General features: G+C 48.3%; 1 protein-coding gene across 1 annotated transcript in view; it reads left to right on the top strand.

The window, feature by feature from the left end:
• The window catches only part of LOC144681152 (dynein axonemal heavy chain 8-like), a 1,929,890-nt gene that overhangs the window by 1,748,790 nt on the left and 164,743 nt on the right, over positions 1–16,357 (top strand). The window contains exon 79 of the mRNA XM_078542879.1: positions 10,813–11,015. Within this exon, the coding sequence (XP_078399005.1) occupies positions 10,813–11,015 (203 nt within the window). The remainder of the gene's footprint in view (positions 1–10,812; positions 11,016–16,357) is intronic.

Here is a 16,357-nt window from a genome sequence, read left to right as displayed (position 1 = left end):
GAAGCCAGGCGCAGGCACAAGGGGCACAAAGCCAAGATGTTGTCCAAGGTGGAAGGGGCCGCAGAAGATGCCACTATCTTGCTGCCAGGGTATACAGGGGGGAAGCAGCTACCTCAATATGACTGAGGTGCAGTGCTGAAGGAGGATCCATCTGTCAAGGGAAACAGTTAACCATATCTGTCAGATGATTGGCCCTGAGATCCCCCCTAACTGTGTAGTTGGACACCCCATGCCAGTGGCTCTGAAGGTCACAGTTGCCCGCCTCTTCTATGCCTCTGGCTCCTTCCAGGGCTCGATGGGTGATCTTTGCGGTGTCTCCCAATCAGCTGTCCACACTTGTGTCAAGCAGGTTACAGACGCTCTGTTCAATGGGTATTGACCTTCTTCCACTTCCGCAGCGACCAGGCAAGTCAGGCACAGCGAGCCAGAGGTTTTGCGGCCATTGCTGGCTTCCCCCGTGTCCAGGGTGCTATAGACTGCACACGTGTTGCCATCAAGGCACCAGCAGGTGAGCCCGGTGCCTTCGTCAACAGGAAGGGTTTCCACTCCATGAACGTGCAGATAGTGTGTGATCACAGGATGCAGATTCTGCAAATCTGTGCAAGGCACCCAGGCAGCTCCCACGATGCCTACATCCTCAGACACTCCCAGGTGCCGGCGCTGTTCAGTGCTCCAGCCTGGCTTGATGGATGGCTGCTGGGTGACAAGGGCTATCCTCTCAGAAGGTGGCTCATGACGCCTCTCCGCCATCCAAGAATAGAAACTGAGCAGCGGTACAATAAGAGCCAGGGCGCCACAAGGGCTGTGGTGGAGAGATCCATCGGTCTTCTCAAGATGCGCTTCCATTGCCTGGACCGGTCAGGGGGCGCACTCCAATACCACCCAGATCGCGACTCTGTGATAGTGGTAGCATGCTGCGCTCTGCACAATCTTGCGCTGGAAAGGGGAGATGCAGTTGACGATGAAGACCTTGACGCAGTGGTTGCAGCTGCACATGATGAATCCAGCAGTGGCTCAGAGGATGAGGAAGCACAGGACGATGATGAGGGGCAGCACGCTGACCCGCTACTACATCAAGGAGGCAGGGACACCTGGGACAGTTTAACCCAACAAACTTTCAGCTAGCTCCACACACGTCGATCAGCAGGACCAGCACTGCCTGGCGCTTCCACACATGGCACTCAGGTGCTACATCTTCCACCTCATCAGCTGCAACTAAGGGCTTAGTACAGAAAGATCAATGTCCACTCAAACACTCATGAGATGTCTGTGAAACATACAAATGCAGCACAAAGGAAACACCCTCAGCCATGGTCAGAAAAGTGGACTTTATGCAGTCCAAAATAAAACACAAACATCGCTCAGACGTACATAAATATTTTTTCCCTAATCTAGGGCCAACACAAAATCATCAGTGACATACCCATGGAGTGCCTAACGTGCCTTATGCTTTCGTTTGCGGGTGCTATGTCTAGGTGCCGCCCCATCGCTCAGAGTGGCTTGAAAGACAGCCTGCTGACTCTGCTATCCTGTAGGCGTCGATGACCTTGGTGGGCATCCTCTTGCCTGTGGAGCCTGTGATGGCCCCGCCTGGGAGGGAGTGGCCAGTTCCAGGACTGGCACCTCCCCAGTTGTCGCAGCCTCAAGGGATGAAACATTGACTGGCAGATGGGTGGAGGAGCTGCTGCCCTCATCCAGAGTGCCCTGAGAGGAACTCGCAGCGACGACAGGCAGCTGCTGCGCCGACGTGAGGTCACATTGGACCTCCCTGCTCACCACAGATGCATGGGCACTGAGCGCCGACGGTGCCCAGAACATCTCCCACATTGGGAATGACCACCTGTGGCCATTACGGCTGTGAGGGCTTGCAGGTCAAAGCGTAACCCAATCAGAAGAGTCTCAATCCAACTAAAGCCCCTCTCCATGAGAGTCACCAATCTCTCAGTGGAAGAAGCCTGAAGCTCTGTCCTGAGGCTCATGACTTCACTGACACTCTGCCTGGACTCCTCCACCACAGAGACCAAGTGAAGCACGCCCTCATGCAACCCTGCACCCGGCCGCTTGTCCTGCAGCTGCTGCATTGGTGACATCTCCAGAGGCACATCATCAGTGCCGGACTCAGCATGTGCCTGGTCCCCTGCAGTCCTCCGGCTGCTGGCGCCATAGGCACTCTCTGTCCGTGCCATTTCCTCCAGCGATTGCGAAGGGCCCTCTCCACTGTGCCTCGTGACACTAGCCAACATTATATTCCCCACCGAGGTGTTTGTCACTGCACTGGTGCCTGGATGGCTGAAATGATGTGCCGCAAGTTGTAAGTCTTGGCCCTCAGGTGTGGAGGGGGGGCACCGGACGTGTTGGTGGCGGCCATGCGGTGCTGATGCTGAAATTAACAACAAGGACAGTGGATCAGTTAGCGTTCAGTCAGTAACACAATTCATCCCTTTCCCCCCCAGCCTCATAAGTCGCTCACCCTTCAAGAACCTAAGGAGCCAAACATTGGTGGGGTGGTAAATAGTCAAGAGGAGGCCCAAACATTACATGTGCATACAGACAGGCTGGTCAGATGGCCTAAGGAATGCCACATGGAATGTTATGTGGATAAGTGTGAGGTTAAGCACTTGGGCAAGACAAACAAGGTACAGGAATACATGAATGGGAAGTCACGACGATTACAGGGACCTTGCTGGGCAGACCCGTTAAGGTAGCAGAACAGGAACATAAGGCTTTTAACAAGGTCGAAGCCAGACATGCCTTCATTAGCTGAGGAATAGAATGTAGGAAAAGGAAGGTCTTGTTGCAAGTGCAGAAAACGCTGTCGAGGCCACATCTACGCTTCTGCATTCAGTTGTGACCTGCGCTTCATGGGTTGGATGGCACTGGAGTGGGGAGAGTGCAGAGGTTCCTGACCAGGTTGCATGCTGGCCTGGAGAGTTGGAATGATGACGAAACACTTGTGACATTTGCTGTGGAGCACAGGAGATTGACAGGTCACATTATTGACCTGCATACCATTATGAGGGGCATAGAACGGGTGGACAGAAGGCAACATTTCCCCTTGGCGCAGGGATGACTAATGTGGTGGCATTTATTTAAGTTGAGTGCCATGAGGTTGACAGGTGAGGTGCTGAGGACCTTTTGGACAGAGTAATGCGGGACGCACTGGCTGAAAGGGTGGTGGAGGTACAAAACTTCCTAAGATGCAATAAGTATTTGGATGTGCAGCAGCAATGGCATGGCATGTTAGGCCATGGGGATAATGGTCACAAATGGGATAAGGCGACTTTGGAAGGTGCTAGAGACACGCATCCTCAAGGGGCCGAGGGACCTTTGTATATGACCCACACGTCTGACTGTATCAGTCTGTGAATGAGCAGTGTTGCAGCATTAACGATTGCAGCAACCAGCAGTGCTTTGGATGGTGGGGATACAGAGTGGATGGGACTGTGGCCCTCAAATACCTGGCCGTTGCACCCCAGCCTCACCAACACCTGTTGCCCTGACTGCCTGCCTCCTCCCCAGCTCCATGGCCTGCTCCTCATAGGTGGTGAGGCGCTGCAGCACGGCGTGCCCACCACCAGTCCGCTGCCGCTCCCTCATATTGTTCTCTGTTTTTGCCTGCAGAACAGAGAAGAGCATTTATTGGGGCTGATCGCTCATGTACTCTGCACGCGCATGCCACACCCCAACCACAGTGGCCCATTTGAGGCCTCCAGTGGCTCCTGTCCACACTACTGGTGATCAGTCACTAGAAGATAGTACGGCTGGTCCCAACCCCCTTCCCCAACGGACACCTTGGACACCTTCAGCATCCATCGCTTTGAATAACACACGGGTCTTAGTGCCAATAACAAGGAGGCGCAACTAGGTGCGGCGCCGAGGCCAACAGATGGCTCTTGGCCACGATACCTTGAGGCTCCCCTTCCACCATTTCTTCACCATCAATATGACATGTGTTGGAGTTCTGAGTATGTGCCTAGCTGCCTCCCCTGCAGGTTGCCCCCAGACTACTCAAATGCGACAAACACCAACATATGCTGCAGGGAGAACCCATCTTCTCCTCAGCCACTAAGGCTGATGTAAGCATGGTCACTATCTGTTTGCCCACCCAGCATGCGCCAAATGCCCAATGCAGTAACGACACTAAGACGTGGGGTGGGGGTGTGGTGGGCTCAAAGGCTAAGGCTACCTGCTGGGTCAAATGGCCAAGGCTGACATGGTACTCACCCTTCCACAGCGCAGCAAATCATTGAAGCACTTGCGGCACTGCGTTCCGGTGCACCGCACATTGTCATGGGAGCTTACAGCCACCGCCACCTCCTGCCACGCCTGCCTGGTGACGTGGGGGGCTCTCCTCCTCCCTTCCTCTGGATACAAAATCTCCCGACAGTTGGACACCACCTGGAGGAGGGCAGCGAGGCAGGCATCTGAGAACCGAGGGGCACAGTGGCCCCGCTGCTGGCCTATCCTGCAGCCTGCACCCCCCTCCTCCTCCTCTGCCCTCAAACCATGTCCTTCCCTATGAGTGGCCATGGTGAACTGCCTCAAGGAGGCTGCCTGGCCTCTCTTTATACAGACTGCCAGTTCCCCATTGGAACCGGCGGTCTGAACATGCCCGCTGCCAATTCAATTTTCCCGTTGTACATGGGAACTGCAAAGCCGCTGGACGGGCCTTAATTGACCCGCCCGTGCAAAATGGCAGCGCGGCCCGTTTCGGCGGCGGCGATCGGCTGCCTGCCCACTGCCGAGTCAGTCGGGCCCGCCCGTCAAGGGCAAAATTCAGCCCTAGGAGTCAGGTCAATTAGGAATTTTAGGACTTGTTACAGTAGTAAGGAATTGTCGTCTTATGTATGTATCTGAAATCTTTTATTTTGTTAATACATGTTTTAATTTAATTTTTAAAAATCTCTAAAGTTCTGAGTGGGTTCATTACTTCTGAACTCAGTGCATGCATCTTCTCATAATAAATACCAATTGCAAAACCATTGTGAGAGCACAATCAAATTTCCCTTGTGGTCTTGGTCTGCCTGGCACACATCATCTGCCATGTTATAACAATCAGATTGTATTTATTTATTTCTATTTGCGTGATCAGTTCACCTGTTTTCTTTTGAATGCTATTTGTGTTTAGATACGGAGCCTTTAGTTTTGCCCTTTTATTATTTTTGTAGTGTCTAGCTTTATCTGTTGATTTGCTCTTAGATTTGTACTCTCTGCCCCTGCTTCTCACGGTCTGTTTAGCGTTTCCCATATTAATACCTTTCTCTCTTGCCTTGTCTCTACACTTTGGTTTACCACATCTTCCCAAATTTGATCCCGTGCCCCTACTATTCAGGCTGAAACCCTCTCTACTTCCCTAGTTATGCAGCTCTCGAGGACACCAGCCCCAGCATGGTTCAGGTGTAGACTGTCCCAATGGTACAGATCCCACTTCCCCCATTACTGGTGCCAGTCCTCCACGAACCGGAGTCCATTTCTCCCACACCAACCTTTGAACCACACAGTCATTTCTCTGATCTTATTTGTCCTATGCCAGTTTGCACTTGGCTCAGGTAATAATCCAGAAATTATTACCTTTGAGGTTCTGCTTCTTAATTTGGTGCCTAGCTCCTCATACTAACAATACAAAGCCTCCTTCCTCACCCTGCCTATTTACCTACGTGGACATCACCCACTGTAATTTCCTCTCCAGCACTGAGCAAATGCCCTGAACCCTGGCATGGGGCAGGCAACATAGCCGCCTGGACTGTCTCTCCTTGCTACAGAGAACGGTGTCAATCCCCCTCACTATACTGTCCCCAACTATCACTGCATCCCTCTGTGTTCCCCCTCACTTCAATGGCTTCCTGTACCATATTGCCATGGCCAGTCAGCTCATCCACACTGCAGCCCCCACCCTCATCCAAACAAGCTGAAAGAACCTCAAATCTGTTGGACAATTGCAGAGGCTGACACTTCTGCACTCCTGCCTTCTGGGTCCCCTTACTTTTCTCAGCAGCAGTCACGTAACCTAACCGCCTTCCAAATCAGAAGACTCAATCCCAATGGGCGTGACCACCTCCTGGTACAAAGTGTCCAGGTAACTTTCCCCTCCCTGATGTGTTGCAGTGTTTGCAGCTCAGCCTCCAGCTCAATGACTTTGAACCGAAACTCCTCAAGCCATAGCCACTTCCTGCAGATGTCCAGGAGCTCCCAGGTGCTGCAGCCATGACACATCACCTGTCCTGCCAGCCTATGTGAATTACTTAATTATTGTATTTAAGTATTTATTTTTAAAAATATGTTTATTAATCTTACCATAAATTCCTGTATTATTTTAAACCTTAGAACATAAGAACTAGGAGCAGGAGTAGGCAATTCAGCCCCTCGAGCCTGCCCCGCCATTCAATATGATCATAACTGATCTAATTTCGGCCTCAACTCCAATTTCCCGCCCTCTCCCCATAACCTTTTAACCCGTTACTAATTGAAAATCTGTCTATCTCCTCCTTAAATTTATTCACGGTCCCGGTATCTATTGCACTGTGAGGTCGTGAATTCCACAGATTCACGATCCTTTGAGAAAAGTAATTCCTCCTCATCTCTGATCTAAATCTACCACCCCTTAGCCTAAAACTATGGCCTCTCATTCTAGAATGCCCCACAAGGGGAAATATCCGCTCCACGTCTACCTTGTCTATCCCCTTTAGCATCTTACATACCTCACTTAGATCTCCTCTTATCCTTCTAAACTCTAGCAATTCTAGGCCTAAACTGCTCAATCTCTCCTCATAAGACAAGCCCCGAATCTCTGGAATCAATCTAATGAACCTCCTCTGAACCGCCTCCAATGCAACTAAATCCTTCCTCAACTAAGGGGCCCAAATCTGTGCACAGTACTCCAGGTGCGGTCTCACCAATGCCTTGAATAGTTGCAACAATGCTTCCCTATTTTTATACTCTATTCCTTTAGCAATAAATGACAAAATTCCATTTGCTTTCCTTACTACCTGCTGTACCTGCATACTAGCTTTCCGCGATTCATGCACGAGGACACACTCTGCACTAAGCATTCTGAAGTTTCTCTCCATTTAAATAATAAGTCACCTTTTTATTCTTCCGACCAAAATGGATAACCTCACACTTATCCACGTTAAACTCCATCTGTCAAATTTTGGCCCATTCATCTAACTTGTCCATATCCATTTGTAAATTTCTGATTTCTTCATTGCAACTTACGTTCCCACCTATTTTGGTGTCATCCGCAAATTTAGCTATAGTACCTTCTTTCCCGAATCCAAGTCATTAATTCATTGTAAATAGTTGGGGCCCACGGACCGAACCCTGTGACACCCCACTAGTTACAGCTTGCCATCCAGAAAAAGACCTATTCCAACTCTCTGCTTTCTGTTGGTTAGCCAATCCTCTATCCAAGCTAATATATTACCCCTAACACCATGTGATCTTATCTTGTGTATTAATCTTTTGTGCGGCACCTTATCAAAGGCCTTCTAGAAGTCCATATATACTACATCCACAGGATCTCCATTATCCACTTTGCTTGTCACATCTTCAAAGAACTCGAGAAAATCAATCAAACACAATTTACTCTTCATAAAACCATGCTGACTCTGATGGATTGCATTTTGACTTTCCAAATGCTCCATTACTACTTCCTTAATAATGGATCCCAATAATTTACCAACGACAGATGCTAAACTAGCTGGTCTATAGTTTCCTACTTTCTGCCTCCCCCCTCCCCCTCCTTTTTGAATAATGGCATTATATTAGCAATATTAGGAATAGAATAGACCTTGACCACCTATCAGATACCCACCAAACAGCTAGCTTCTTCCCCTGTAGCAGAGCAAGAAACTATTCCTACAGGGTGAAAGAGTTAGAAAAAGTAAAGGAGTACCTTCCTCCTTCCTCACTGAACTTCTTCAACTTACCAAACTCCCACACTCTGTTGAGGTCACACTGAGAATGTTGGAATTTATATGTTCTAAACAAAGGGACTAGCTGAGTCCCTGAGTCTCTGGGTCCTATTTTCACCTTCTCTTCTAGGTAGTAGTTACTGTCTCTTTCCACAAATGCTGCCAAACCTACTCAGTTTTTTCAGTGCTTTTTGTCTAAATAAGGGTTACTGTGCATGTATGTGAACGTGTGGAGTGTGGTAAATAAGGTAGGTGAGTTACAGGTGCAAATTGCCATGTGTAAATATGATGTTGTGGCTATAACAGACACCTGCCTCTAAGAAGGGCAGGTCTGGGTATTAGGTATTCCAGGATACAAGGTGTTCTGGAGAGATATGAAAGGAAGGAAAGGAGGAGGAGTAGCATTATTGATAACGGAGAGCATTGCAGTGCTGGGGAGAGAGGATACCCCAGAGGGGTCAGGGACAGAATATGTTTGGCTAGAGCTAAGGAACAAAATAGGTACAATTACATTGTTCAGTGTATTCTATCGGCCACCAACCAGTGGAAAGAAATAAGAGGAGCAAATTTGCAAGGAAATGACAAAGTGGTACAAAAAATATAGAGTAATTATAATGGGAGACTATAATTATCCAAATATAGATTGGAATAGCAGTAGTATAAATGATAGATGGAGGCGAGTTCCTAGAATGTATTCAGGAAACTTTTCTACAGCAGAATGTTCACAGTCTAATGAGGAAGGAAGCACTGCTAGACCTGGTTCTTGGGATTGAGGTGAGTCAAGTAGATCAAGTGTCAGAAGGGAAACACTTAGGAGACAAATAGTAATTTGATAGCACAATCCACCAATCTTTGGAATGTACGGCTGACATAGGTAGTATCATACTGGCACTGAAATTCATATACCACATTACTCATTTGTAATAGGCAGAACATCTTTTTGGCTTGATGGCAGCATCCTATTGGTGATGAATGCCACTCATACCAAACAGCATGTCCCTTCAGCTGTTCACAACAGGCAAAATACTGACTGTACCCAACCAGCGGTGATTGCAAACTCAAAACATAGTGTCCAACATTAGCTGTGATTTTGCGATTGGATAACATTTGTTAAAGAACCCTGTGGGCGCTAAGAATTATGCTGACATCCAATTTAAGATAATGACAGGCTGGCAGTGTGGCTCACTTATGCGTGCTAGAAGCTACATACATTAATACACAGGGCCCTGCCCTTTGCAGACAAAAAGAGGATGTACACACATTGTGCCTTTTTCAATGAAAAGAAAGGTGACAGCATTCCCTGGTGACTTCATTGAAACCTTTAAGATCCTGAGGGGTCTTGACAGGGTAAATGTGGAGAGGATGTTTTCTCTTGTGAAAGAACCTAGAACTAGAGGTCACTGTTTAAAAATAAGGGGTCGGTCATTTAAGACAGAGGTGAGGAGAAATTTTTTCGCTGTGGGTTGTGAGTCTTTGGAACTCTCTTCCTCAAAAGGCGGTGGAAGCAGAATCTTTGAATATTTTTAAGACAGAGCTAGATAGATTCTTGATTAACAAGAGGGTGAAAGGTTATTTGGGTTAGGCAAGAATGTGGGATTGAGGTTACATTCAGATCAGCCATGATCTTATTGAGCAGCGGAGCAGGATCAAGGGGCTGAGTGGCCTACTCCTGCTCCTAATTGGTATGTTCATATGCAGTGACCTGGACCTTGGTGTACAGAACACAATTTCAAAATTTGCAGATTATACAAAACTTGGAAGCATTGTGAACTGGTGGAGGATAGTGTAGAATCTCAAATGAACATAGGTAGGTTGGTGGAATGGGCACACAAGTGGCAGATGAAATTCAACGCAGAGAAGTGTGAAACAATTCATTTTGTTTGGAAGAATGCAGAGAGCCAATATAAAGTGAAGAGTATGATTCCAAAGGGTGTGCTGGAGTAGAGGGTCCTGGATGTATATGTCCTCAAATCTTTAAAGATAGCAGGACAGATTGAGAGCATGGTTAATATAGCAAACTGCATCCTAGGCTTTAATAATAGAGGCATAGAGTATAAAAGCTAGAAAGTTATGTTAAACATATGTACAACATTGGTTTGGCCTCAACTCGAGTATCACGTCCAGTTCTGAGTGGCATACTTCAGGAAACATGTGAAGCCATCAGAGAGAGCACAGAAAAGATTCACGAGAATGGTTCCAGGGATGAAGAGCTTCAGTTATGTAGATAGATTAGAGATGCTGGGACTGTTTTCCTTGGAGAAGGGAAGGTGAGAGGAGATTTGATAGACATGTTCACAATCGTGAGACATCTGGACAGAGTAGATAGGGAAATAATATTTCAGTTTGTGCAATGATTGAGAACAAAAGGGCACAGATTTAAGATAATTGGCAAAAGAAGTAATGGCAACATGTTGAAAATCTTTTTTACACAGTGAGTGGTTGCAACCTAGAATGCACTGTCTGAGAGTGTGGTGGAGACAGGTTCAATTGAGGCATGCAAGAGGGAATTGGAACGTTATATGAAAATGAAGAATGAGCATGTCTGTGGGGAGAAGGTGGGATGGAGGGGGGGGAATGGCATTATTGTAATTGCTCCTACGGAGAGCCACTCAGACATGACGGGCCGAATGGCCTCCTTCTGCACTGTAACAATTCTGTGACTCTGGAACTGCCCAACGACCATAAAATCTGGCCGTATCTCCCAGGGACAGCAGAGTGGGTATTGCCTCTAACTTTCTGGCCAAGCTTTCCGAAGGGACCATTCTCTCTGTAGCACAGTTACTAACAACTGCGCTTTGTTATTTTCTGAATTCTACTTGAGTACACATGTTGAATTCTTCTTTAGCAGTGAATGAAGAATTCCTAAGTGCTTTGATTTCATTCTTTCTTTGAATTTCAGATCATGGTGTCCAGACAGAATTCTCTCACAAGCTCGAAGCTACATTTCTGATGCAATGGGAGCCAAATATGCAGAGGCGGTGATTCTAAACCTGGAGACAACCTGGGAAGAAAGTGACACACAAACTCCTCTGATCTGTTTCCTGTCCATGGGCTCTGATCCCAGCAATCAGATTGAAGGACTGGCCAAAAAGCTTGAAATTGGTACGGATACAGTCTTTGTAGTGAATACAACTGCATTGGTTAGCATTCTCTGTGTTTCTTTAAAATGCTTTATACTTATGTTCACTTAACATTTTTATATATACCAAGAGAAAACCTAGGTTGCCAATGGGGAAAATCACTATCAACAGATTACTTTATGATGTTTTCAACATAATTAGCATCAGGAGAGTGTCATTGTAACTCTCCCTTTTCTTGTGTTGTATAAAGGCATTTTCCCTCAGCAAACCCTTTCATTTATTGTTGACACTGCAATAGCTGACTATCCTACTAACTGTATTGTTGCAAATATCTAGATCGTGGTTCATGTTAATATCTTAGAGGTAATTTTTAGTTCTTTGAAGATTAGAGCTGTAAAGATAAGTTAATTAAAATTCTTGACTTTAATAATTGCCAGTACACCTAAAACAAATGACAGTTCAAAGACTGACCCGTGTTTGCTTAAGAAAGCCAGAATAGGATAGATAGATCTATAAAGCAGTTTACTTAGCTTATTTAGCTAAAGACCTGGAGATGTGACTTCTGTAATCCTTGCAGTAATGGCAGTCCAGAGAGTTGGTTTTGCTTTGGGAGTTAGAGCTAAATTGGTTTAAAATCATTCAGTGAACCCTGAAAAGTGTAGAACACATTTATTTCATCAGATCAAAGAAGACATTGTAAATGACGGGTAATTAATCTCAAAATTGGTTTGGGCAAATCCCATATCAGGTGACATTGTCATGGAGATGGGTGGAGTTTAGGGAGGCACTTTGGTTTCAATTTATCTGGGTGTTTGCTGAGTTAGTTGCAGTTTGGACCTTGTGCCGTTTGCAGCTCACTGAGACAAGATAGTCAAAGTAAATAAGAGTTAGAAAGACATGCACTGCCAGCAGAGTAGAAACCTAACTTCATCATTCACTAAGTTAAATACAGGTAAGGCTTAATCTAAGTTTGAATTTTGTGAGGAAATAGAAGCTGGAAGATTGTAAATTTTTCCACTAGTTTCAAACTTGGCAGTGATTCCCACCAAATCTTGTGGCAAAGAAAGCAACCAATAGATTAGATTGGAAGTATTAAAAAGTGACCAGAACAAGGGAATCAGGCATCCCCCGTCAAGAAAGGGGAAATGAAAAATTTAGCTCTGAGAATTGCTGGAGCTGAGGGGTATCTTCCAGCGGAATGTGGTATACTGATGGTTGTCCCATTTAGAAATAATTTTAAGATCAATGTCTCTAATAAGAGAATTCTTGGGGGAAATAAGAAGTAAACCCAAGTGCATAACATATGTAGTTATAAACCGGGGTCTGGATCTTCTAAGCAGTGGCAATAATCATCGGATTGGCTACTGCAATCAAAAATTTCCACGACTTGACGCTGCTACATATTTCAATTGGTGCCTTCCAACTCCGGCTTTCACAGAAATTTGCAGCACAGGGGAACTGTGTTCCCTGGGTTCCATCAGGGAACTCCATTGGAGCAGAGCAAGACAGGGGGGAAGACAGGACATGCTTACTTTTTATGGCATTAGCAGCTATAGTTTAAAGGTCCAGTTTGAATGTTAGTGAACTGTGAGTGGCTGAATGGGTGAATGAGTGAGTGAGTGAATGGGTAGGTGGGTAAGTCGGTAGGTGGGTGAGGCCGGTAAGTGGGTAAGTTGGGTAAGTGAGTAGGGAGGTGTGGTGGGAAGGTGGATGAGGTGGGTAGGTGGCTGAGGTGGGTAGGGGTTACGAGGATGAGCTTTTTTAAGTGAGAAGGGGATGGGCTGGTGAGGTGGGTAGGTTACTATGTGGTTGAGGTCCGTAAGTGGCTGAGGTGGAAAGATGGGTGGGTGGATGATTTGGATGGGTGAGTGAAGTGGGTAAGTGGCCAATTGGGTAGGGTCTGGGTGGGTGAGTGGGTAATGAGGTCAAGGCGGTAAGCAGGTTGGGGTAGAGTCAGTTTGTATTGGGGAGAAGTCAGGTAGCCGGGGGGTGTAGGTCGGGTGCAGGGAGGCAGTCGGGACATGGGGGGTAGTCAGGTCAGGCCGGAGGAGCGGACAGTCCTGGTTGGGAAGGCAGTCGGGTCTGGCCGGGGAGTGGTCAATTCTAGTCAGGAGGGTGGTCGGGTCTGATCGGGATGTGGTCAGTACTGGTCAGAAGGGTGGTCAGGCCTGGTCAAGGAGTGGTCAGTTCTGGTTGGGATGGTAGTTGGGTCTGGTTGGGGATTGGTCAGTACTGGTTGGGATGGTAGTCAGGTCTGGTTGCAGAGTGGTCAAATGTGGTTGGGAGGTAGTTTGGTCTGGTGGGGATGTGGCCAGTTCTCATCAGGAGAGTGGACTGGTCTGGTTGGTGAATAGTCAGTTCTGATTGGTAGGGTAGTTGGTACTAGTCAGGGGAGTGGTCATTTCTGGTCAGGAATGTAATCGGGTCTGGTTGGGGGACTGGTCAGTTCTGGTTGGGAGTGTTATCGGGTCTGGTAGGGGAGTGGTCTGTTCTGGCCGGGAGGGCAATCGGGTCTGGCTATGTAGTGGTCAGTTAATATTGGGAGGAAAGTTAGGTTTGGTAGGGGAGTGGTCACCTCTGGTCAGGTAGGTATTGGGGACTGGTCAGGGAATGGTCAGTTCTGGATGGGAAAGTAGTCGGGTCTGGTTGGGGAGTGGTCTTTTCTGGTCAGGAGGATAGTCAGGTCTGGTTGGGGAGTGGGGTCAGTTCTGGTCGGGAGGGAAGTCGAGTCTGGTCGTGAAGTGGGGTCAGTTCTGGTCAGGAGGGAAGTCGGGTCTGACCAGGGAGTGAATGTTTCTGATTGGGGGATAGTCGGGATGGTCGGGGGAGTGGCCAGTTCTGGTCAGGAGGGTAATCGGATCTGGTCGGGGAGAGATCAGTTCTATTGGGATGGTAGTCGGGCCTGGTCAGGGAGTGGTCAGTTTAGTCAGTAGGGTTGTTGAGTCTGGCTGGCGAGTGGTCATTTCTGGTCAGCAGGGCTGTCGGGACTGAACCAGGAATGGTCAGTGCTGGTCAGGAAGGTAGTCGGTTTTCACCAGGCAGAGGTTAGTTATGGTGTGGAGGGTAGTCGGGTCTGTTCGGGGAGTGGCCAGTTCTGGTCGGGAGGGTAGTCAGGTCTGGCCGGGAGAGTGGTCTGTTCTGGTTGGGAGGATAGTCTGGGCTGGTCATGGAGTGGTCACCTGATTGGGAGGGTAGTCGGGTCTGATCAGGGAGTCGTCATTTCTGGTCAGGAGGGTAGTCGGGTCTTGCCAGGGAAGTGCTCAGTTCTGGTTGGGAGGGTAGTTGTGTCTGGGCAGGGAGTGCTCATTTCTCCTTGGGAGGGTAGTCAGGACTGATCAAGGATTGGTCAGTTCTGGTCAGTAGGATTTCCGGATCTGGTTGGGGAGTGGTCAGTGCTGGTCAGGAGGATTGTCGGGCCTGTTTGGTAAGTGTTCAGTTCTGGGCAGCAGGGTTGCTGGGTCTGGTCGGGGAGTGGTCAGTACTGTTCAGAAGGGTAGTCAGTTCTGGCCAGGCAAGTGGCTAGTTCTGGTCAGTGGGGCAGACGGGTCTGATCGGAGCAGTGTTCAGTTCTGGTCTGGAGTGTAGCTGGGTCTGGTCGGGGGCGTGGTAGCTTCTGGTTGTGATGGCAGTGGTGTCTGATATGGGACTGGTCAGTTCTGGTCAGGAGGGTAGTGTGGTCTGGTAAGAGGAGTGGTCACTTCTGGTCAGCTTGGTAGTCGGGCCTGGTCGAGGGGGTGGTCAGTTCGGGTCAATTTGCTGGTCGTGTCGAGTCAGGGAGTGGTCAGTTCGGTAGTCGTGTCGAGTTGTGGAGTGGTTAGTTCTGGTCGGGATGGTAGTTGGGTCTGGTTGGGGATGTGGTCAATACTGGTCAGGAGGGTAGCCGGGTCTGATGGGGAGTGGTCGGCACTGGTCGGGATGGTAGTCATGTCAAGTCATGGAGTGGTCAGTTCTGGTCAGAATGGTAGTTGGATCCGGTCAGGGGTGTGGTCAACACTGGTCGGGAGAGTATTGGGTCTGGTTGGGGAGTGGTCAACTCTGGTCGGGAGGGTAGCCAGATCTGGTCAGGGGAGTGGTCAGTTCTGTTCGGGATGGCAGTCGGCTCTAGTGTAGGGAGTGGTCAGTTCTGGCTGGGAAGCTAGTCAGGACTGGTCGGGGAGTGGTTAGTTCTGGTTGGGAGGGTAGCTGGGTCTGGTTGCGGAGTGGTCAAATCTAGTCAGGAGGTAGTTGGGTCACTGTTTGCCTTCCCACCTATTTTTGTGTCATCCGCAAGCTTGGTGATAGTACATCACTTCCCTCGTCTTAGTCATTAATATATATTGTAAATAATTGTGGCCCCAGCACTGATCCCTGTGTCACTCCATTAGTTACAGGTTGCCATCCTGAAAATGCTCCCTTATCCCAACTCTCTGTCTTCTATCAGTTAGCCAGTCCTCTATCCATGCTAATATATTACCCCCAACACCATGGGCTCTTATCTTATTAAGTAGCCTTATGTGTGGCACCTTATCGCACGCCTTTTGGAAATCCAAATATATCACATCTATTGGTTCCCCTTCATCTATCCTGCTCATTACCTCCCCAAAGGACCTTAAGACCTTACATTTACTTTAAAGACCAGAAAAATGCACCAATCAGCTGCTTTCCTTGCACTCGCATCACATTATGGTTCGTGATGTCTCTCCGCTGCTGGTCTCACTGAACCCTCTCCTCTCTTTTTAAAGTGAACTCTCATCACTCTCCACAGTCTTTTTAAAATGAGGTCTCCCTACTCTCTACACTCTTTTGAAAATGAACTCTCCGCGTCTTTTTTAAATGAATCCTCCACGCTCTCAGACCTGATCGGGGAATGGACATTTCTGGTCAGGGGGGTAGTTGGGTCTGTTCAGGGAGTGGATGTTTTTGGTTGGGAGACTAGTCAGGTCTGGCTAGGGGAGTCATCATTTATGGTTGGGAAGATAGTCCTGTCTGGGTGGGGAGTGGTCAGTTCTGGCCTGGAGGATGGTCGGGTCCAGGTGGGGAGTGGTCGATTCTGGTCAGAATGGTAGTCGGGTCTGGCCAGGGCAGTTGTCAGTTATAGTTGGGAAGGTATCCCATCTGGGTGGAGAGGGGACAGTTCTGGCCACGAGGACGGTAGAGTCTGGTAGGGGAGTGGTCAGTTCTGGTTGGGATGGTAGTTGGTTCTGATCAGGGAGTGGTCAGTACTGGTTGGGATGCTAGTTGGGTCCGGTCCAGGGGTGGTCATTTCTGATTGATAGGGTAGTCAGGTTGGGCCGGGTCAGGAAGTGGTAAGTTCTGGTCAGGCGGGTTGTCGATTTGGGTTGAGAAGTGGTCAGTTCTGGTCAGGATGGCAGTCAGGTCTGGCCA

Source organism: Cetorhinus maximus, chromosome 5, assembly GCF_964194155.1.
Source record: "Cetorhinus maximus chromosome 5, sCetMax3.hap1.1, whole genome shotgun sequence".
Taxonomy (NCBI): domain Eukaryota; kingdom Metazoa; phylum Chordata; class Chondrichthyes; order Lamniformes; family Cetorhinidae; genus Cetorhinus; species Cetorhinus maximus.
This window is presented reverse-complemented; position numbering and strand designations above follow the sequence as displayed.